Below are 23987 nucleotides of genomic sequence, written 5' to 3'. Positions count from 1 at the left end.
TTTGTATTTAATTTTTGATAGTTTGATTAATATGTGTCTTGGTGTGTTTCTCCTTGGATTTATCCTGTATGGGACTCTCTGCACTTCCTGGACTTGACTGTCTATTTCCTTTCCCAAATTAGGGAAGTTTTCAACTATAATCTCTTCCAATATTTTCTCAGTCCCTTTCTTTATCTCTTCTTCTTCTGGGACCCCTATAATTCGAATGTTGGTGCATTTAATGTTGTCCCAGAGGTCTCTGAGACTGTCCTCAATTCTTTTCATTCTTTTTTCTTTATTCTACTCTGTGGTAGTTATTTCTACTATTTTATCTTTCAGGTCACTTATCCGTTCTTCTGCCTCAGTTATTCTGGTATTGATTCCTTCTAGAGAATTTTTAATTGCATTTATTGTGTTGTTCATCATTGTTTGTTTGCTCTTTAGTTCTTCTAGGTCCTTGTGAAATGTTTCTTGTATTTTCTCCATTCTATTCCCAAGATTTTGGATCATCTTTACTATCATTACTCTGCATTCTTTTTCAGGTAGACTGCCTATTTCCTCTTCATTTGTTTTCATCTGGTGGGTTTTTTTACCTTTCTCCTTCATCTGCTGTGTATTTCTCTGTCTTCTCATTTTGCTTAACCTACTGTGTTTGGGATCTCCTTTTTGCAGGCTGCATGTTCATAGTTCCCATTGTTTTTGGTGTCTGACACCAGTGGCTAAGGTTGATTCAGTGGGTTGTGTATGCTTCCTGGTGGATGGGACTGGTACCTGTGTTCTGGTGGATGAGGCTGGATCTTATCTTTCTGGTGGGCAGGACCACATCCGGTCGTGTGTTTTGGGGTGTCTGTGACCTTATTATGATTTTAGGCAGCCTCTCTGTTAATGGGTGGGTTTGTGTTCCTGTCTTGCTAGTTGTTTGGCATAGGGTGTCCAGCACTGTAGCTTGCTGGTCATTGAGTGGAGCTGGGTCTTAGTGTTGAGATGAAGATCTCTGGGAGAGCTTTCACCATGTGATATTACATGGAGCTGGGAGATCTCTGGTGGACCAATGTCCTGAACTTGGCTCTCCCATATCAGAGGCACAGGCCTGACACCTGGCCAGAGCACCAAGACCCTGTCAGCCACATGGCATTAATTGCAGAGAGGTTGACTCTAGCTGAAGATATGAAGCGTAAATTCCCTTGAGACAGATGGGCTCTGGAGGGCTCTGGAGGGGGGAGCAGCAGTTCTTCTGTCAAAGTTCCATGACGGTAAGTGCAGAGTCAGGGAACTGTGAGTGAGCTGGTCTTGCTCCGGAGGCTGCTGGCTCACCAGGGTGGTGTGAGGCACCGGTCGGCCTGCAGCTTCAGTGGCTCCTGTGGCTCCTGCAGGATCCTTACCGGGCCAAGTGCTTAGTTAGCCCTGTGCCAAAGGACACCATGTTCTCCTGCAAGATATTCTCGTCACGAAAGGTGAGGCCCCATCAGAGCAGGAGGAGCTGCAGACCAGGCTTCAGTAGGAATTCGCTGCGCAGGAGCCGAGGGGACCAGCATGCCCTCAGGCCCGTCTGCAACCTCAGGTTGGGGAGCAGTACACATGAAAGCTGGAGCAGTCCCTCTAGCCTGAAATTCCTGCTTGGGTGCAGCCTTTCAGCAGCAGCCTACTCTTCCTTTTCAATCTCTTCTTGCCCTTGCATTTTTACTTGTTATCAGTTCAGCAGACATGTGCTGGGCAGTAGGGTAAGAGTATGGGTTTTAGTCATAACTCTTTCATTTTTAAAAAAAAATTATTTTATTTTTGGCTGCATTGGGTCTTCGTTGCTGCGTGTGGGCTTTCTCTAGTTGCGGTGAATGGGGGCTACTCTTCGTTGTGGTGCGCGGGCTTCTCATTGCGGCGGCTTCTCTTGTTGTGGAGTATGGGCTCTAGGCGCGCTGGCTTCAGTAGTTGTGGCACATGGGCTCAGTAGTTGTGGTGCATGGGCTTAGTTGCTCCACGACATGTGGGATCTTCCTGGACCAGGGATTGAACCCTTGTCCCCTGCATTGGCAGATGGATTCTTAACCACTGTGCCACCAGGGAAGTCCCTCATTTCTGAATGAAGTAATGCAACTCAAACTAATTTTTAAGCAAAAGGAGGATCTGTTGACACATAACTGGGGGAAGATGGGATGTATCTAACTTTAAGGTTGACTGGATCTAAATACTAAAATGATGTCATTTCTCTCTCTCTCTCTCCTTGCTTCTGTCTTTTTTTCTATCTCTTTCTCTCTCTCTCCTCCCCCTGCTTCCATTTCTTTAAACCTCAGGAAAGACTCTGATTGGCCCAACTTGGGTCATGTGTGTGCGCCTTGGGCACTCACTGAGGTCAGAGAGAGCGCTACGATTGGTTAGGCCTGAGTCACATGACTACCCATGGACAGAAGGGCCCTGTCCTGTGCTGGTGCCGCACCAACATCTTGGAGTTGACACAGGGAAAGAGCAGGTCTGTAGAAGACTCTCCCAGTGGGAAGGGGTGTGAGTGTTGCTGAAAGAGATGGGGAAGGAACACTGGACAGATGTTCAGTACATTTCCTGGCCAGGAGGAGCATAACACAAAGAGGAGACTGAACAACTAACCCATATGTGGTTAGATCTAGAACTACATCCCGTTGATGCAGGAGTTCAGCGCAGCAGGGCTTCCAGAGAGCCAGTTGGGATATGTGTGTCTTCCTTAAATCCAGCCTCTCTGTCACCCAAGATGTACCTTTATTTGGTCTGGTGAAACTTCAACTGGGACTGGAAGAAATGGGGAAGGGGCACATTCTGAGAGGAGAAACTGTGTGGACCCAGGGAGTGCTCACCAATCAGCAAGCAGACCAGAGTGGGCAGAGGAAGAGACTGGGTAAGGAGTTGGGAGATCCTTTGGAGAGATGGACCTGATCCCAAGGTTTGTGACCCAAACTCAGCCATGGGAGGCAAGTCCAAGGTAAAAGACTTCGAATGTATTTTGTTTCACTTTACATCAGTTTTTTTTTTTTTTTTTTTTTTTTTTTTTTTTTTGCGGTACATGGGCCTCTCACTGTTGTGGCCTCTCCCGCTGCGGAGCACAGGCTCCGGACGTGCAGGCTCAGCGGCCATGGCTCACGGGCCCAGCCGCTCTGCGGCATGTGGGATCTTCCCGGACCAGGGCACGAACCCGCGTCCCCTGCATCGGCAGGCGGACTCTCAACCACTGCGCCACCAGGGAAGCCCTTTACATCAGTTTTATACAACATTTTACTCATCTTGGTAAATCCCAAACACTTTTTGATTTCCCATCATACAAGCAAATAGCGTAATTCTTTGGCAGTTATTCAGGGTCTTTCCAAGTGGATAATCACTTCTGTTTTTTTATGACTGGGTTTGAATCAGTGTGACTTGGTTGCTTTTCAAAGTTGGTTGTTGAAAACTGATGGTTTCTTCTTTTGTTACACGTTATAGCCTCCTCGTTGGATTTCTACTATGTAACACCCTGACATTTTATATATACACTCTCACTTCTGCATCTTGTGCCTTCCTCTGATTTATCCATTTGGCCAACTCCTACTCATCCTTCAAAATACAGATCAAGGGGCTTCCCTGGTGGTGCAGTAGTTGGGAGTCTGCCTGCCGATGCAGGGGACACGGGTTCGTGCCCCGGTCCGGGAAGATCCCACATGCCGCGGAGCGGCTGGGCCCGTGGGCCATGGCCGCTGAGCCTGCGTGTCTGGAGCCTGTGCTCTGCAATGGGAGAGGCCACAACAGTGAGAGGCCCGCGTACCGCAAAAAAACCCAAAAAACCGAATATATATATATATATATATATATATCAAGTTTCCTTGAGGAGGGAGGCTATACATAACTTATCTCTCACCTGGCAATTGGCACAGGTACAAATGAACTCATGCATGAGTGAGAGGATTCATATCTATCCAGTCTAAGGATGGCACAAAAGTTTTGTGTCACTTACGAGCACATTTGAATGCAAGTATCAGACAAATGCAATGAGTGGTGGATTAAACGAATAGATATTTTTCTCACATGTCAAGACGTTTGAAAACTTTCAGCTGTGGCACTGGTTCAGGGGCTCAAAGAAGCTATTAAGGATGTAGTCTCAAGATCAGCAGTGCACACAAGGTAAGAACAAGGGAGGAAGAAGACAGGCACCAGCTATGCAAGAGCCTTCTGTGTGCATCTCATTAGCCGCTCCTGGCTGCAAGGGCAATTGAGTTTCTGACCTGGGACTGGGGTATGTCAGTGCCTGGGCAATATCTTGGTTCTGTTAGTGAGGAAGAATGAGGGAATGGATACTAGCTAGGCAACCAGGGGCACCCACCCAGTGTGTCATCTCATGTTCCAAGGTTAATAGATTCAAGGTGAGGCTCTGTGTTCAGTTTTGTGAAGGCCGTCCAAGCCCAGAGCCAAAGGCGCTTCAGTTGATTATTAATGTTTGCCATGAGTGGGGCATATAGCATCCTTGGTGTGTATTTGTCATGTTTGGTCCAGCCCATAGATTGATGTGTGCGCTGGACCATCTGTTCCCTCCCCCCCACCCTTCCCCCACCTGCTCTGTGGGCTGAGAGGCAGACTCTGATGGACTGGACCAACAGATTCCCTTACCCTCTGACTTCTGGTTGGGTTTGGCCATTGGGAGGAAGTGGCAGGAGGGCAGAGGATAGGAGGAGAATGATGTCAGGGTATTTGTTCCCCAGATTCTCCCCCTGCCGGGTCACCATGGTTTATTGAAGGCATGTATCCTTTACAGGTTCCAGTAACTGCTCCATCCCTTACCTCTTCGGGCCAAGATCTCTACATCCCCCCTTGTTGGCTTCCCCAAGCCCTGCCCACACCGTGTGGACATCCATTTAATGCACTTCCCTTAAATTTCCCAGTTTAAGTGTTCTGTCTCTTTTTCTCAAGGATCCAGACTGAGGCAGTCTGTAATGCTTTGGGGGCTGGTTCTGGGAGAGGGTATGCGAGTTACTGATGGAGACCTTTGTCATCTCCCTTCCTCAAAGTCCAGGGCAAAGCGCCTCCTACACTCTACAGGATACCCGACTTGCAACATGTCATGGGATGTACTTGGATGTCTTTTTTATTCATTCTTATTGATCAAGCGCCCAGGGGTAACTATGGTGCCTCTACTGTGGTTTGTAAGTACATCCAGCTGTTAGGCGCTCCAGATGGGAGCTTTCAGGAATCAGTAGGAGGGAACTGACGTCTCTCCCGGTTCTCTCCAGCTTGTATTGTGGCAGGCCAGTGAGAGCTGTCATTTCCGCATGCTGTTGGCTAGAAGTAGCTGTGCACCAGGTGGTCTGGAAGGACAAGGGCACCCGCACCTGGGGTACCATGTGATCTCCGTCCTGTTGCTGCCTCTGCCTTCCTGCTCCCCAAGGCCTTGGAGTCTACACTCTGAAAACAGGCTCTGTGGTGTATCACATCTCGCCCCCAGCCCTCAGTGTGCTGGAAGAGGCTGGCGAGGAGCCCTTCAAAGCCTTCAGAGCAGAGTTTCTTAAACTTGAATGAACAGTTGAGTCACCTGGGGATGGTGTGAAATTGCAGATTATGATTCAACAGGTCTGGGGTAGGGGCTGGAGATTCTGCATTTCTAACAAGCACCCTGGTGATGCTGCCACTTCTGATCCAGGGAACACACTTGAGTAGCAAGGACTTAGAGATGGACATCCAGTATAGTAGCCACCAGCTATATGGGGCTGTTTACACTTACTGTCTTTGCTTTGTTTTTTATCTCATAATCTCATCAAACCATCCGAATGCTGAGTTTCTAGCAACAGAAACCCAATTCAAAAGGTTTTTAGCTTAAGTCAAAAAGAGAAATCTGTTGGTTTTTATGAAACTGGAAAGATAGGGAGCTGGCCTCAGGAATGGCAGGGTCCAGGGACTCAAATGATGTCACCACTGTCATCACCACCACCATCATCACTGCCACCATCATCTTTCTTCTTCCGTTGCTCCTCTGCCTGTTTTCTTGAGTTTTCGGCCTCATTCTTGCTACCTGCAGACTGGCTTCCTCTCTCGGGCAGGAGGTTTGGATGCTGGTGGCTCCAGGCTAAGATTGTCATCTCAATGGAAAAAGGGAGCTCTCTCCCAGCATCTGTGAGCGCCTGCATCACACTGCACCCAGCTTGGTGAACAGGGGGCTGGAGCGCCAGGCTTGTCCTGTGGGAGGGAAGCGGGTCACCGTGATGGGCAGCCCCTCAGAATCAGATGAACAGAAGGGGAGACAAGTGAACCCTAAAGGAAGAGATGTAGTGCAAAGAGGTACGGGGCAGACAAAACCAGCAGGTGTTCACGCCACTCCACGGCTCTCTTCCACCTCACCTGTCCGTGTATTCCCCTTAAGAACCCCGCTCCTAGTTTCTGCCACCCTTTGATCATTCCCAGGGGGGGAGATGTAGCTTGTCATATTTTGCTGGGTGCTTAAAAGAGCACAGCTGTTTTCCCTGTGTATTTTCATTGCAACCAATTAGCAAAGCTTTCTCTTTGGTGCAGAAATTAAAAATAAAAAGACAAAAGTTCTGGCAAGGTTTTCCCTTTGGTTTCTTCAGGCATTTAATAGCATCTCCTGCTGCCTTGCTGGAAGAATTTACTTAAATTGCTTGAGAGTGGCAAGCGGAACGGCAAGGGTGGTAACTAGCAGGAGGGGAAGGCAGCTGCCTGCCAGGGAGAAGCTGGAGGGGGCTGGGATGGGCTGACGTTCATTGATGGTCTGGAAGGACAGGACAGCATGAGGAGATGAGGTCTGCGGATGGTCCACGGCTCGGAGCGCAGACAGGAAAGGCAGCGTAGGCAGGAAGCGGGAGATGAGCCAGCTACAGCCACTTGGCACTTTTGTTTTTGTAATAAGAAAAGTGCAGGTTGGATTTTTGGGTTTTTTTGCAGCGGGGGAGGTGGATGGGGAGAGTTTGGAGGCTGAGGGGTGGATAAACTGCCCAAAAGTCTATAAGTCCCTGTGAAAATGAAACATCTAGACCAGAGATTCCCAATGTTGGGACCCCGAGCTGGCAGTACCAACCTCACCTGGGAGCAGTGGATGTTCTCTGGTCCACCCAGACCTACTCAATTAGAAACTCTAACCAGCCTTCCAGGTGATTCCGCTACCTGCTCAAGCTCGAAAGGCACTGGTCTAAACGAGGGTTGCCTTGAACAACGAGGGGCTTTTTAAACCTCACCGGGTCAGAGACACAGAAGCCGGCCTTCTCGGAGAAGTGGCAGTGTCCCAGTCACCAGCAACCCGGGACAGAAGTGACTTGCCTGAGGTCCCCCGAGAGCAAGCGGTGGCCTGCAGGCAGGTCTCATTCCCACGCCTGTGCTCTTCTCTGCAGCATTTTATGAGTCTATGTGTGAAGACCCCGGAGAAGCGTGGGCCTATCACTCACTTCTTTTCTATGTCACAGAGATGTGATGAAGGTTCCCACGTCGACACTTACCCCCTGTTTTTACAGTCCCACCGGCGCTGTCAGGCCTCACCAGGACAGAAGATGGGAAGTGTGGTCATAACGGATTTGAAACAGATGGGTGAGTTGGAAGCCTCAGGCTGTGCCCTGGGAGCCAGACAGCAATGAAGAGCCAGGAGCAGAGGAAAAGGTTATAAAAATGTGTAGTCTTTGCTTTATTGAGTTACAACAAATGAGCAACAAGTTAGAAAAATTGTTTTTTTTTTTCCAAACTCCCTAACCTTTTATTTGTGCAGTGTACTCAAATGAGGGGCAGTGTGGGCAGGGGAAGGGACTGCAAACACAGCTCATACTGCAACGTTTACACCAGATACGTCTCCTGGTGTTTCTTCTTTAGAAGTTAGGACTAACTGAGGGAAAAAAAAAGTGCACTCAGGAAACTAAAATTGGCCCAAAACAAACACACAAACAAACAAAAAAAGCAATTCGTGGTGAAGCTTCAAGCTGAACTCTTGTCCAATACCACACTGAGAAGAGGCAGCTAGGAACGGAGACGAAAACCAAAGCTGTTCATCTTTGTACCATCTAGACACGAAGATCTCTTTTTCTTTTAATTTCACAAAAGTAATGATGATGCTAACGCATCCGGGAGAGCCCTTTCTGCTGGTCACTAAACAGGGGCTCAGAGGGTAGCTGTCCGCCACCCAGTTCTCGGGGTGCTGGCTCGGCCCAAGGTCTGAGCCCAGGCCATCAAAAAAACCAGACCGGCCTGGTGGCAGTTCAGAAGGCCTTGTGTGTGGTTAAACAGGGACCCCCAGAGGAGGCTGGGGAAGAAATAGAAATGGATTCGATTTGGAAGATCTGTCATCTGTAAAACCCTCTCCAAGTTAAGACAGATGCCTGAATCCCAGCCCTTTCCCCTGAAGAAATCTCCCAAATTTCAAACTACCTTGAAAAATGAACTCTCCCTACCTAAAATCCAGTAGATATAATGGCACTAATGCTAACATCCCCCCTCCCCCAAATTAATAAAATAAAAAAAAAAAAGAAAGGAAAAAAGAGAAAAGCACGTGTGATCAGCCCTCCCTCCTGGAAAAATACCTTACAGTGGTAGTGCTGGAAAAGGAAGTTGCCCTTGGTTAAAAAGGTAACAAAATTTTCCCACATTGTACAAATCGGTTCCAGTATAGCAAGAGGCGGGGGCCTGGGCACAGGAACCAACTATTTACAAGGACCCATGGAAAACGCAGTGGTAGGACTTTGGCACTATGAACAATTCCCACCAGGCCTCAGGGAGGTGTGTACGAGTGAAGGCGTTGCACTTGGAGTCTCTGGCCAGGGTGGCCCACAGCCAGGGACAGAAGTTCTCTTCTCTCTTTGAAGACAGAGTGTCCCCTTCATCAGCACAGCAGTTCTGGTGGACTTCCCTAGAAGGACAACACAAAACCAGAGATGTCAGGGAGGTGACCATCATTCCTTGGGTGCAAGGCATTGGGGGTGGCCTCTCCTTGGCTCTCCTGTGGAGACACTTCCAAAGCCATCCTGGGGCCTGGAGGAGAGATAAACGCCCTGTCTTAAAGAAACAAGTGTGTTTCCTGACCACAGTCTAACATTATGGGAAGTGCCTTCAGAATAAGGCCTTTGAAAACAGGATGACTTTCTGGGCAAGTGAAGGAGGTGATTCATTTCCTCATTACAAGACCCTTTTCTTATTCCTGGAGAGGCAGCCAGTCACAATGGTTCCTAAAAGGCCCCAGAATCAGACACACCTGGATTTGGGTCGGGAGTTCTCTCTGTACTGGCCATGGGGCCATACACACGTCAAAATCTCTCTAGGGCTTAGTTTTTGCTTCTGTAAAACAGGGATGATAGTAGCATCCACAAAGTAGTTGTGATAAGAAGTTGATAGATGCACCAGCATATAAAATAGTGCCAGGCGGGTGGTAAATATTACACGTGCTTTTGTTGTATTTGTTAGATGGAACCCTTTCCAAATAGGATATAAAATAATCATAATAAGATGAGAAATTTTAAGTGTATTTTTTAATTTAATGTTTCTATCAACCCTCAGGTGTAGATAAAATTGTTATTCCCATTTTACAGGTGAGGAAACTGGGCACAGAGAAGCTAAAAACCTTGCCCAAGATCACACAGCTAGAAAATGGCAGAGCCAAAATTCCAACCCAGGCAATTTCCAGAGCCTGTGCCCTTAAACAGTGTTTACTGAGTCAGTATGGAGACGTGTTTAATTCTTATGTACTTTGAAGTAATGAAAATAGTCCAAGGACCTTCTTATGGGTTAAATTGTGTCCTCGCAACCCCCAAAGATATGTTGAAATCCTAACCCTTAGTACCTCAGAACGTAACCGTATTTGGGAATTCCTTTACAGAGGCGATCAATGTTAAAGTGAGGTCATTAGGGTGGGACCTAATCCCATAGGGCTGGTGTCCTTATAAAAAGGGGAAATTTGGACACGGAGACAGACACAGGGAGAACATCATGGGGAGACGGAGGCAGAAATTGGGGTGTTGCATCTATAAGGCAAGGATTGCCAGCAACCCGCCAGAAGCTAGCAGAGAAGCAAGGAACACACGTTCCCATGCAGCCCTCAGAAGGAAGCAACCCTGCCAGCACCAGACTTCCAGTCTCCAGACCGTGGGAGAATAAATTCCTGTCGGTTAAGCCACCCCGTTTGTGGTACTTGATGGCAGCCTCAGGAAACTAAGGCCGACCTCCATTTCCTCTGTGGGTTCCTGGGATCCAAGGATCCTGAGCTCGAATCCAAGGGGAGGGCTCCGGGCTGTAAAGGACGTAGTCAGGATTCCATGACAGGCTGGAAGGTGGTCAAATCTGTAGCTTCCTGAAGACACTGGCTTTTTCTTTGCCTCCCTCCTGGTAAGGCTGCGTTACTGCTCAGTCACTTCTCTAAGTAGCCGAGAAGGCCCTGAGAAGTTCTGGTGTTTTTCTTGTGCAGAGGACCAAGAACAAGAATACCAGACTTCTTAGCCGAAGGCAGCAGCAGATTATCTATATTGTTCGTCATTCTTAACGTCTGGGTGTCAAATGTACCCACATTCCCTAAATGCTCCCGACAATAAGACTGAATATTGGAGTTAAGGAAACAGCTTGCAAAAGAAACGTCTGTGGATGAAACCAGATTCCAGGGTGTCCTTGGGATCTGGTACCACTCAAAAGTGATCCAGCAAATGTCACCGGATCGTAAGAGCTACAGGGATCCTTATAGGTAATGCTGCCAACATCACTCATTTCACGAGGAAAGAAAAAAGGAAGCTCGGGGGAGGAAAAGCGATTGCCCCGGGTCACATGACTGCTCAGCGGCAGAGTCAAAAGCAATAACGATCATGGTTGTGACAACAGTGAGAGCAGCTTAAATATATCTCATGCTTATTATGTGCCAGGCCCAAGGCGAAGTGATATGGCTCATCTCATTTGGTAACCTGGTAACCCGGGAGGTAGGCCCATCTGCAGTGAAGAGATGGGGGTTTAGCGAGATTAAATGGTGTCAGGCAAGTAGTAAGTGGTGGAACCTGGATTCTACTGCGGTCAATCCAACTTTCACTGCTTCTCGCCACACCTGACCCTCCTTGCCCTACGTTCACAGCTGCTCGCTGCAGGGAGTCACGTGGCACAGGAGCGCGCAGGTCTGCTTCAAAGACAGGCTGGCGGTCCCGGGCAGCTGAAGAGGACTACGTGCCTTACCGCTGATCCCATGCAGAGCCACACGCACCCAGGATGTGCACATGGACCACAGCCGGCCTCCCGCTGTGCTCTCCGAACAGGATTTCCCGCAGCAAACTGGGTCTTTCACCGTCTTCGGAAAGGAGGCTGCCTGTGGGTGGATGTCCATGCGAACAGTTCTTAAGACTCCAGGAAAACAAGGCCAAAGGTGGGTAAAGAGCGATTTTTCCTTCTCCCAACCAGGCTGAGGAACGTCAGCTCAGCACAGGACTGTGGTCTCCGCCGTGGAGCAGGGAGGAAACAGCCATGGAGTCAGAGAAAGCTGGATCCAGGGTCAGCCACTTCGGAGCTGTGTGCCGAGGTCAGTTACCTAACCTCCCTGAGCCTCACTTCCACAATTCATCACCAGCCGGCTGCTGGGAGGGCAACAGGCAAGGTGTGCAAAGCATACATGTGCTCCAGAAATATTGCTTCCTTTTTTCCTTGAGGAAAGCCAGGTGCAAAATTACAGCCTTAGGGGTAAGTCAGCTCACCTGTGTGTGTGAGAATTTACACATTTCCTCTCTCTCCTCTCTCTCATGTACAGAAAACTGAACCCTGTCTCTTTAAGTGATTGGCAAAAATTTGCTTTTTATTTTTATTTGATTTCTTTTGTTTTCTGAATTTGAAGATGACTAGTTAATGAGATCAGTCAGGCTGCTTGAATTATCTTGCCTATTAATATTACACTCTTATAACGCATATCAAGTATAAATTATTAGAAGAAAAAGAAGTTGATTTTATCACGGTGATTTTTCTATAACAAATAATTTTTAAACAATCCGATTATTGATGAATTATAAAATATCTTAGCAACTATGCTGTCAGTTTATTTGAAAGTAATAAAAATATGTAAAAATTTGCTTTTTAGATAAACCTCAATATTAAGGTGGTTCTCCATCTGACAGTTTTTTAAAAATTGAAGTATAGTTGATTTACAGTATTGTGTTTCAGGTGTACAGCAAAGTGATTCAGTTATATATATATATATATAAATATTTTTTCAGATTATTTTCCATTATAGGTTATTACAAGATATTCAATATAGTTCCCTGTGCTATATAGTAAATCCTTCCTGCTTTTCTATTTCCTATTTAGTAGTGTGTATCTGTTAATCTCGTACTCCTAATTTATCCCTCTGCCCTCTCTTTCCCCTTTGGTAACCATAAGTTAGATTCCTCTGTCTGTGAGTCTGTTTCTGTTTTGTATATAGATTCATTTGTATCATTTTTAAGATTCCACATATAAGTGATATCATGTAATATTTGTCTTTCTCTGATTCATTAAGTATAATATTCTCTAGGTCCATCCGTGTTGCTGCAAATGGCAATATTTCATTCTTTTTTATGGCTGAGTAGCATTCTATTACATATATATATATATATATATATATATATGTTACATTTTCTTAAGCCAATAGTCTGTTGATGGGCACTTGGGTTGTTACCATGTCTTGGCTATTGTAAATAGCGCTGCTATGAACATTGGGGTGCATGTATCTTTTAGAATTTAGAGTATTCATCTTTTCCAGAGTGGGATTGCTGGAGCGTATGGTAGCTCTATTTTTAGATTTTTAAGGAATGTCTGTACTGTTTTCCATAGTATTTACATACAAATTTATATTGCCACCAACAGTGTAGGAGGGTTCCTTTTTCTCCACACCCGCTCCAGCATTTATTATTTGTAGACTTTTTGACGATGGCCATTCTGACAGGTGTGAGGTGATACCTCATTGTGCTTCTGATTTGCATTTTTCTAATAATTAGCGATGTTGAGCATCTTTTCATGTGCCTGTTGGCCATCTGCATGTCTTCTCTGGAGAAATGTCTATTTAGGTCTTCTGCCCATTTTTTTATTGGGTTGTTTGTTTTCTTGATACTGAGTTGTATGAGCTGTTTGTATGTTTTGGATATTAACTCCTTGTTGGTTGCATCATTTGCAAATATTTTTTCCCACTCAGGTTGTCTTTTGTTGATGGTTTCCTTTGCTGTGCAAGAGCTTTTAAGTTTGATTAAGTCCCATTTATTTATTTTTGCTTTTATTTCTATTGCCTTGGGAGACTGATCTAAGAAAATATTGCTACGATTTTTGTCCAAGAATGTTTTGCCTATATTCTCTTTTAGGAGTTTTATGGTGTCATGTCTTACATTTAGATCTTTAAACCATTTTGAATTTATTTTTGTGTATGGTAAGAACGTGTGTTCTAACTTCATTGATTTACATGAGGCTGTCCAGCATTCCCAGCACCACTTGCTGAAGAGACTCTTTTTTCTCCATTGCATATTCTTGCGTCCTTTGTTGAAGATTAATTGACCATAGGTGTGTGGGTTTACTTCTGTGCTCTTCTGTGCCATTGATCTATATGTCTGTTTCTGTGCCAATACCATCATGTTTTGATTACTATAGCTTTGTAGATGGTCTTATCTGGGAGGGTTATGCCTCCAGCTTTGTTTTTGTCCCCTCAGGATTGCTTTGGCAATTCTGGGTCTTTTGTGGTTCCCTGTAAATTTTAGGATTATTTGTTCTAGTTCTGTGAAAAACGTCATGAGTATTTTGATAGGGATTGCATTAAATCTGTAGATTGCTTTGGGTAGTATGGCCATTTTAACAATATTCTTCCAATCTAGGAGCATGGGATATCTTTCCATTTCTTTGAATCATCTTCAAGTTCTTTTATGACAATGTGTTTTTCCCTGTCTTATGGGGATGAACATGTATAATCCTCCAGCCATATGCATTAATAATGAAAAATAAATGCCGAACAAGGCCATTAAAAAAACAAAACAAAAAACCCCACAGAAAACATATTGCAAAGCCAAAGGGTGACCTGGAGAGGGGGAGACAAAGCCACTTCTTTTTGGCTTTTTCAGTGATTCCAGATGTCTGTGGATGGCTCTGGGCCCCAGTAGCACCCTTGGAACTGCTGGACTTCAATTCTCCTCTGACCTCTCCCAGGCTACGTAGCGGTGGGCAGGACTTGGGCTGTGGGAGCTGGTGGCACTCTCAAAGTGAGGCTGGGAAGATGCAGGACACCAAGGGCACACAGCCTGGCCCCATTGCCTTCCCCTTGGGCAGCAGGTCCCAGCTGCAGGTCGCTTCTACAGAAGACCCTGCTCCCAGACACCCTCAGTTCACCTTTTTAAACGTATGTCCACAGAGTTCACTGCTGACCCCCGCCCTGCACTGAGTCTGGCTCACTAAGGAAACTCAAATGTTCATTAGTGAATGAAAAACAAGAAGAGAGCACAGTGCTGTTAGAGGCGGCTGGTTACACAAGACTGATGAAACAGTTCACATTTCAGGTGTTTTTTTTTGTTTGTTTTAAAGAGTATTACAGTGATTTTGACTGTGTGGCCTCTTGCTAAGCCCCTGGGCTTCTACCTGGAATCCTACCACTTGGTCAGGGACATTCCGCATGATAGAGAACCAACTGCCCGATGGGTCACTTAATCCCAGAGCACTAGTTCTTAGCTTTGGGGGAAACTGCAAAGTCACTGGGCCCCTTTTCTTATGGCCACTGTTCGAACGTTTCCACCAAGTGGATGTCCTGCCTCTCCCTGAACACTGTCCAGGACAGGGAACCCACTGGCTCCCACAGCTGTCCCTTTCTATCTTGGTGACACCTTGGAATGTTAAAAAGTACTACCTAATTCTTCAGCAAAATCTGTTTCCCTATTACTTTACCTTTGGGGAAGCATGAAACAATTAGAATTCTTTTCCCATGTGCTGGCTTTCTGTTCCTATTTCTCTTTACTTTTCCCTGTAGGGATTTCCCTTAGGCCCTGTGGACTTGAGAGAGAATAACACCGCAGTCCATGAGATAGAAAAGCAAGCACTGTGATTGTAATTTATTCAGTCTTATCTCAGTCATATTTCTGAGTCCAACTTTCTTTTATTGGGAAGGGGCATGGTGTAATTTGAATTAGAACTGAGAAAGGAAAACATGGTGACACGGGGAAAGAATAGGTAATTTCTCAGTGGATGAGGAGAACTTCACACTGTCCTAGATCATGTCAACTCTGCACATCCGGCACTTCCTTGAAGTGTGAACTCAGACAAGTCATAGCCACGATAGTCACCTTTTAGGTTCCCTGAGGCACCAAGTTCCCTCCTGTCTCAGGGTCTTTGGGTATGTGGTTTCTTCTGCCTGGACTGTTTCTCTGCCCAGCCAACTCCTACTTAACCTTTTGCATTTCAATTCATCCACTGCTTGTTTAGAGAAACCTTGCCCAACCCGCTAAATCAGGTCAAATTGCCCTAATCTATATTCTCACAGTTCCATGCGCCTTTCTTTCAAAAAATCTTGTCACCTGGCAAAATTTCTTTTTTTTAAAGAAGCTTTTATTAATTAATTTATTTAATTAGGAAATTTAGGAGTTTATTAATTAATTTTTGCTGTGTTGGGTCTTCGTTTCTGTGCGAGGGCTTTCTCTAGTTGTGGCAAGTGGGGGCCACTCTTCATCGCGGTGCGCGGGCCTGTCACTATCGCGGCCTCTCTTGTTGCAGAGCACAGGCTCCAGACGTGCAGGTTCAGTAGTTGTGGCTCACGGGCCTAGTTGCTCCGCGGCGTGTGGGATCTTCCCGGACCGGGGCTCGAACCCGTGTCCCCTGCATTGGCAGGCAGATTCTCAACAACTGCGCCACCAGGGAAGCCCAACATTTCCTTTTTGTTTGATGGAAGATTATTTGGTCAAAGACTATGGGCTCCATGAGGGCAGGGACATGCTGGGCACTGCTGCTGCCTTCCAGAGCCTGGCACACTGCAGGCTTTCCACAAATACTGATGGATGAATGAGCCAAGGCACTTACTATGAGCATCTCTGGACTGGTTGCTCCTACTCCTTGGGGCTAGCATCCTTCCTCTGAAAAATGAGGGGCTTCGATTTCATTACGTTCCTAAGTCACTACAAGCTGCCTAAAGCACAATGGAAATTCCTAGTGTGAGAAACTCCAGAATTAGGTAAAAGGAAGTCATAGCAGTTAACCCTCCATGAGGTACCAGGGCAGCGAGGCTAAGGTACAGTCCCTGAGAAGTATCACCCAGTAAATAGCTAGTGATCGATTCTCCAACAGACCTTTCCCTCAAGCTGCCCACGCACAGGGAAAGCAGTTTGTCCCCAGTTCCTCTCCCCTGATGGCTGTCATCTGATGGGACTAGTGAGTGATAGAAAAAAAAAAAATGAGGAGAAGCAAAGGACTGAGGTACCAGATCCTGGATAACTGGAAGCCAACTATCTTTGTTAATTCTCAGGTTGGTTCGATAAACTGCTGTTAAGCATCTGTTCTGAATCAGGCACTGGGGGATTCAGAGATTAATGGCCTATGATGCCTGCCTTTAAGGGTCTGATTGGGGAGAGACAGGGAAATAGTTAATTACGACATTTTCATTTATCCATCCATCCATTCACATATCTGTATTTGGACGGCTAATCTGAACAGATGATGGGGGTATACCTATCCTAGATCTTAAATTGTAGCCAGGATCCAATGTTGGCAGCCTTGAATATTTTAAGCAAGCTGAACTATGGAAAATATTTTTTTTCTGACATTTCACAGATTTCCCTCTTCCCCAAAGCCATCCCTAATTCTCAGGAGATGGAAATTGTCAGAAATCAGGAGGCAGCAAAGTAGTGAATAGTTGTGTATTAGTTCCCACTCCACATAGAATTAAGAAATGACCATGTCCTATTGGTCCAGCCTGGGCGGTGATGGCGGTGCCACTGTTGGCAAGGTGGTGGGCCACGGTGGTTGGGTCAGGCAGTGACCTGACGGATGAGAGGGGGCCTCCAGGCTCCACCAGCCGCTAGCTGAGGAACCCAGGGCAAGCATCTCTGAGCCTCCTTTTGGCCCTCTGTAAAATGGGGAACGAGCCGTACCTCTCTCAGAAGGTTGTCATGAAGTGTAAATGACTTAATAGATGTGCTGGGAAGAATGCTGAACACATGGCATATACAAGTAAATGGAAATTCTTCGTGGTAGCAGGGCCGGGCAATTTCGTTTGGCCAACCATCAAGGCATATGTCTGACATTCTCTGGCTCAAGTATTCTGACTCATTTTTAGGAAAGGAGGAGTTTATTTTTTGGCCTCTTACCAGGACAGATCTCTCAGTGGATGGCTCGATAATTGTTTGGACCCAGAGACTGAATCAAGATGCCCCAGTTCAAGGCTTGGGAAGGATTCCTTATCTTTGTGTCTAATCTCACGGCCAGGGTGAGCCTGGACATTCAAATACTGTCCTGAGCCTTTCCAAGCTTCAGCCAGAGGAATTGGTCGGGGTGGGTACGCTTCGCTCCCACAGAGGAAATCCCATCCTAGAATCAGCGCCCGGCTGCTTACCCAAGTTTTTTCTCACTCTCTCTCTCTCTCTCATATGTGCATCACATAACACCTTTCATGAAATCAAAACCATGCATCGTTCCCAGGATTATTATATGTGTGGCAACTGCAGGTTCCTAAATAAATATGTGTTTAAATAAAGACATCACTGAATATTTATGAATTTCAAGAGACCCATGTGTTTGGTTCATAAAAGCTGTGAAGTATTTGGAGAGGATTTTTTCCCCTCGAGGTTGGAAGCTTCCTTGAAGGGGTGCCTCTGTCGGGACTTGGGAGAACTTTTGGCTGCCGCCACCGGCACAGAGACGGCGGCCCCTTTCTCAATTCAGTGGCACCTGAAAAGTATCAGGAGGCCCATTAGGGATTTCGGATGTCACAGGTGTTGAGTAGATCTTAGCATGTTGTTTAGGAATGTTTTCTAGCACACACTTGTGGCGTTCGCCATAAATAAACATAAAAGAGCGGTTCCCGGGTGTTCCTGTTTTTTGGGGGGACTTGACTAGTTCCTGCATCTCTGAATTATTTGATGTTAATTCAAAAGTCAACTCTAAAAACCCTAGGTATCTGCCGCCACAGGAGCGGGTCAGGGGTGGGAGGTGCTATCAATCAGAAATGGGGAGTTTCTGTCAGAAATAAAGAGGCAGAAACGGCAGTAGGAAGAACGAAGGCTCCGGAGTGAAACCGAGGTGCTGCCTGGGAGAATGTGGATAAGTTCCTTGGTTTCTGAGTCTCAGTTTCTGGTTTTATAAAAATATAGAGAAGCTCACCTCTCAGGGCCGCTAGGAGAACTGAATGAGACCATCTGCGGCCACAGCGCCCAGCTCAGCCTCTGAACTCAGGAGGCCTGGCATCTTCCCTCCCCCCCTCCCTCCTCCCCCCCCCCTTCCTCCCTTCCTCCCTTCCTCCCTCCCTCCCCAAAGCTTCTCTTTATGGTTTCAGCATTTCTTCCCCCTTCTCCTTCTCTTGGGCCTCAGGTAGGGGTCAAGCACAGTGGCAACCAACTCAGAAGGGCGCTGTCAACTGTTGGTGTTGGTATAGTTTGGGAGAGAAAAGATGGGGACAGGTGGCCTTGGGGGCCTCTGGGGGGCTGCCATCCCTCCCACTCAGCGACGTGCATCCAGAGCTCACTCTGGACACAGGAACAATTAGCATCCTTATATCCAAATTGAGCAAACACAACTGGTTCAGAATAACTTTTGCCTGCTGTGGAAAGCCATCAGGTTTTCTTTTAGTTGGCCTCTTCTCAACTTTCTGGCTATGCCAAACCTCTTTTGGTTCCTCAGCTGCACCATTCCTTTTCTTGTCTCTGGACCCTTGCTTGGCTCTTCCTTCCACTTGAAACACTCTTTTCCTTGTCTGTGCACTTGGCTAGCTCCTGAGTCAGCTGTCCCTTCCTCCAGGAAGCCTTCCCTGACTTCCAGCCTGGGTGCTCCTCCTGCGTGCATGTCTCCATCATGCCACGGAGCACCCTGGCGAATAAAGGAAGAGCAATTTCCCTTCTTGTTGGTCTGACTGAGCTCTAGGTGAAGGAGGACTCTATCTTCTTCATCCTGTCCTCTCTAGTGCCTAGCACATTCGCCCACATACAGTAGGCGCTCAGGACGTATTTGTTGAATTGAATTGAACCCAACTGTCTACTGTGTGGTAGGTGGAAAAAGCAATCACGTAGACTTATGTTTATGCATCAGAACAATCTGGGATGGAAGATGGGGCAAACTAGGAGCTTTCAGGCAGAATCTGATTGGACAAACAAACAAAAAACTTGCTCCTTCATTTCAACAAGGGGGATATGGGCTGGTTTGGTAGGGTCCTTCTTTAAAATTGAATTTGTTACAAATTGCTTCTGTTTTATGTTTTGGTTTTTTGGCCAGTGAGGCATGTGGGATCTCAGCTCGCCGACCAGGGATCGAACCCGCACCCCCTGCATTGGAAGGCAAAGTCTTAACCACTGGACTGCCAGGGTAGTCCCTGGTATATTCTTATAAGAAGCAAGAAAATGGCTAGAGGAAGGATGAAACCGTTGTAGCCGGGTGGAGGTGGGTGGTTGGTGCGATGCGTAATGCCCTTTAACCCCTCCTATCACTAGCTTACCTTCCTCACCCGCAACCCATTGCCACTTCCTCCTGCAAAGTTGGAGGAGAAAGACTTGATGGCATTCTGTGATTGGCTGCTCATTAAATCGCTCTTTTAATAGCTGATGGAACCGGCTAAAATAAGGTTTCTAGAGGACTTTATTTATTTGCCAGGTGCCTCGTTTTATTACTGAATAAATGAATTAATGAGGGACATGGCTGGCCAAAGTTGTCCGAGTTCATAAATAAAAAGGTACGGTAGTTTCCAGGGCTCCCTTGGGGACCTTATCAATCATTCTAGAGGTTTTACCTTTCACCATGTTTAAAGATGACATGGTGGTGGCGCGGGGCTTCCATTGCCTTTTAAGTGACCCCTGGAGAAGCCAAGCCGGGCAGATTGTAAATTGTAAATCGTGCATCTCCCTCCTGGTTCTAAGCTGCCCTTGGAATACTTCGGCTTTGGCCAAGGTAGACCTTTCCCTCCTGTATCCCTCTCTCTACCATCTCCCCCCCCCCCCCGCCCCCTTTTCTAAACGTACCATCAAGAGAGCTGCCATGTTTCAGGCCCTGATTTGCACAGACCTCTGGTGAAGCACAAACACCAAGGGCTTGGGTGGCACGTCCTGTTTTGCGGATGACATGGCTATTAGTGACCATGGTAACCTCCCTCCCCAGGCTTTTGTGGCTCCACAGACCTAATTTACACCAGTCTCTTCCAGATTTGAAGGGGCTCTGGGGACCCCATCAGCACAGCAACAAGCGGGGTTACTTAATGAGACATACATGGGCGCACCTTCCTTTAGCCGCGGCGAGGTAAATACCAGGTACTTTCAAAACCTTTCAGGTTAAAGGAAACAATCCCAAATTTTTATTCAGTAAACGTAGACACTTATTCTTTAAAAAATCCAAAAAGAAAAAGACATATCCTTTCATGTTTGTCTCTTACACCAGTGAACACAAGACAGGCCTTGTGTTGTGTTACCTTGTTACTAGACTTTAGAACGGATGGACGCCCCAAAGGCCACAGGCAGTGATGCTGTCACCTATCAGCACTACCTTGCAAATAAAAACATAAAATCTAGCAACACCTATTCTTCTTCCTTTGTCTTAAAAGAGCTTGAAAGAAGAACCCATGATCTGTGTCCATATCTCTGTACCCAACACCTGTATCGACTCTGCCAATAGAAAGAAAGAAACCCAGCCTCCTGCCCTGGCCCCCCGGGGGGACAGGTGGCGTTACCTGTCTAGGCCTGGCTGGCCTCAGCAGGGACGCTGTCGGAGTCCGAGTCAGCCAGTTCCGCCGCACCTTCTGCTGCCGTCTGACTCCAGCTGTCCGACCTGTCTGAGACGGCGTCCTCCTCTCCGACCGTCACCTCCACCCAATCCACGATGCCCGATTCCTCATTCTCGTCGCTGCCCTGGCCGTCCCGACTGTTGCCCTCTGATCTGTCCGAGGTGGCCTCCGAGGGCTTTGCCAGCAAACCGTCTCTTGCTTGCTCGCCGCCTGCTTTCATCCTGGGGCCCAGCTTCTCCAAGTCCTCTTTGCAGAGCTTTTTGGGGTCCTTGTGATACTGCGGACCGCCCTCGCTCCCGTTCTTCGAGCTCTCGGCGATGACGGCTTTCGCTGCCCTCCTCGACGGGGCGTCGTAGCCATGATCATCCGCCACGTGCCGCTGCTGGTACCGCTCCAGCCACTTTAAGGTTCCAGTTTTTAGCAAGCATCTGTTCTCCTTGAACCAACGCACGATTTCAGTTCGGACCAGGCCGGTCTTTGCCGCCAGCTGGTCATACTCCTGGGGGGTTGGCCACTGGGTTCTTGCAAACGTGCTCCTCAGGAGATGAACCTGTTCTTGATTTTTTGTAATTGCTGGTGAAGGGCTGGGCAAAGAACCGGGCACCTGGGCGCTGGAGAACTGGTCGAGTCGAGACAGAGCACCATTGGGGGCCACCGAGTCTGGGCCTTTCTTGCTGGACCCCATGGAATCCAGGACGGCCTGTTCCATGCTATCCCGAAGCTTCCGCCTCTCCAAGAACCAGGAGTCGATCTCTCTCCTGCTCAGCTTGGTCTCCACTCTTAGCCTGTCCAGTTCTGCTTGGGTCGGGAAAGAGCTTTTCAGAAAGCTGTCTTCCAGGATTTTCACCTGACCTTGGCTTTTCTCTTTGAACTTCTGCGGGGCAAAGTCTGGGTACGCGTGGTGAGTGCGGCCGTGTCGGGAAGCCGCGATGGCCAGCTGGTCTTTGGCAAGGGATTCGCTGGTGATGTGGACGATGCCCCTTTGACACCGATACCGGTGGTCGCTGAACCACTTCTTGATCTCGCTCCTGGCGAGGCCGGTCACCTCGATGAGCCGGTAGACCTCAGCGTCGTCGGGGAACTGGCTCTGGAGGAAGCTCGCCTTGAGGTGTGCGATCTGCTCCTTCGTCTTCTTGCGGTCGCTGGCCGGGGTCAGCGAAGGGTTGGCCACCTTGGGCGGAGGCTCTGGCACTTGAGCGATGTGCGGGCGCTTGGGCTCGGGGGCAGCTTGGGGAGTCGCCAGAGGTCTCTTCTGGCCGTGGTTGGTCACTCCGGCCACGGCGAGCGTGATGGGGGAGCAAGAGACGGTCGTCGGCCCGCTGGTCACCTGAGTCAGCACGAGGCTGGTCTGGCCGAGGATCTGGCACGGAAGCGCTGTCTGGAGGATGGGCTGTGACATCTTGGTGGGGGCCAACTGGGCGGGCAGCACAGTGATCGTTGGGGGCACCGACTGGATGGTGCCATTAAACATCTTCTTCCGGGCCTCTTCCACCTCCTCCGGGGACCAGCTGATGCCATGCTTTAAGCGCTGGGTGGCAAACCAGATTCTGATGTGCTCTTCCGGGTGTTTGGAAGCAGCTGTGAGCCAGGACAGCTCAGCCTGCGTTGGGTAAGGGAACTTGTTGAAGGAGTTGATCATGGTGGCGTTGGTGTCCAGGGCAGAGTTGTATTTGGTAGTGTTCAGCGGCACGGGGACCTTGGGGACAAGGTTGATATTTGGTGGGAGCTGGACAGAAGGCATAACGTGTCCTAAGGTGTCCTGGAGGAGCTCCACGCCCCCGAGTCTTGAGAGGATCTCGGCCGCGTCTGTCACCAGGCGGGTGGTCCCTTCCACGTGGTTCTCGGGGGCGGCCTCCTCTGGCTTCTTGGGCACCTTCTTGGCATCGGCTTTCGGTTTCCCTGGCTTCATGATGGGGGTTTTACTCACCGAGATCCCGGGGTCATTGTCCGCGCTCCCGGGGCCGCTGGTGGTGAGGGACACGGTGTGGTTCGTGGCGTCGATGGACTGCTCCAGGACGGTCTGATTGTTGCGCTTGATGAGCTTCAGCTTGAAGTTGGTCTCCCCGGGGTGGAACTTGGAGTTGTGGTCAGACAAGGAGTCGTACTTTTTGGTTGTGAAGTTACATTCGGCACACACGTAGAGCGGGTTGAGAATCACGTTGGGGTGCTGCGTGTCAACGTGCTCCGTGAACTCGTTCAGGTTTTGCGTGGAGTAGGGGCAGTATTTGCATTCATAACCACCTTGGAGCTTTTTGGATTGATTTTCCCCTGTAGACTTCACCTCTATCACTTCATTTTCTTTGGAAGAGTTTTCAGGTTCTGCTGCCCAAGCGTCCTTGGCCATTTCGGGCTGTGGCGTGCCGATTCCTTTCTCTTTGGCCCTGTCTCCTTCCTCGGGCACGTCTTGTTCTACTACTTGTGATGTCCGAACCATGCACGGGGTTGTGGATTTTCGTTTGCTCGCCATGCTGTCTGTCTGTGTGCAATGGATTATTTGGGGGACGGGGGTGGGTAGGGAAGGGGCAGTGAAAGTTTTGGAACTACTAAGATAAAAGGCTTTTGGCTTTATGCCCCGCTCCAATGGCTTTGGCTTCACTTGAACGCTGAAGTCTGGTGCTTGAGTTTCCAGAATGATTTCAGTGCAGAAGATTGTAACTGTTCCAATGGCTAAACACAAGAGGCAGCATCATACCTGTGGGACAAGAACAAAGAGAGTGTCAGTGTTTCCTCACAGGGCAAAAGGAACTAGCATTTCTTTCTAAGTTGCTCCCATGATCCATCCCAACTGGCACCCAAAGCAAATACCCAGGTGCGCACAGATGGTGTGAGAGTGGGTACTCCTAAACGTGAAAGATCACATTTTTCTTCTCTTCCATTCTCTGGGAAGGGCAGTGGGGACGGGCCCAGAGCAAGCAAATGAGGATGCAGGTCACTCATTCATGTTTAGAGACCAAGGGATACAGAAAAGCAACAAGGGCACTGAGATCTTATGAAGTGGGGGGTAGGGTGCTGGAGGGCACCTTGCAGTGAAGTGCTGGCTGGGTTCGCAAGCCGCTTTTGTGGACGGTACATCAGAAGCAAGATGCTTGCCTGGGGCTGGCAAGTGGAATTTATATAGGAGTTAGAAGATGGATATGAATGTTTCGTTTATTAACATAAAGGTAAAACC

At 47.9% G+C, this 23987-nt stretch overlaps 1 protein-coding gene across 2 annotated transcripts in view; it reads right to left on the bottom strand.

The window, feature by feature from the left end:
• Nucleotides 1–7567: 7567 nt before the first annotated feature.
• The window catches only part of ZHX2 (zinc fingers and homeoboxes 2), a 173396-nt gene continuing 156976 nt past the window's right edge, over nucleotides 7568–23987 (bottom strand). For both annotated transcript variants that reach the window (XM_060128335.1, XM_060128336.1), the window contains 2 exons: nucleotides 20765–23510; nucleotides 7568–8803 (listed from right to left, as the gene is read on the bottom strand). In XM_060128335.1, the coding sequence (XP_059984318.1) occupies nucleotides 20769–23285 (2517 nt within the window). In that variant the 5' untranslated portion in view covers nucleotides 23286–23510 and the 3' untranslated portion in view covers nucleotides 7568–8803; nucleotides 20765–20768. The remainder of the gene's footprint in view (nucleotides 8804–20764; nucleotides 23511–23987) is intronic.

This window comes from Lagenorhynchus albirostris, chromosome 17 (genome assembly GCF_949774975.1).
Source record: "Lagenorhynchus albirostris chromosome 17, mLagAlb1.1, whole genome shotgun sequence".
Lineage (NCBI taxonomy): Eukaryota > Metazoa > Chordata > Mammalia > Artiodactyla > Delphinidae > Lagenorhynchus > Lagenorhynchus albirostris.
This window is presented reverse-complemented; position numbering and strand designations above follow the sequence as displayed.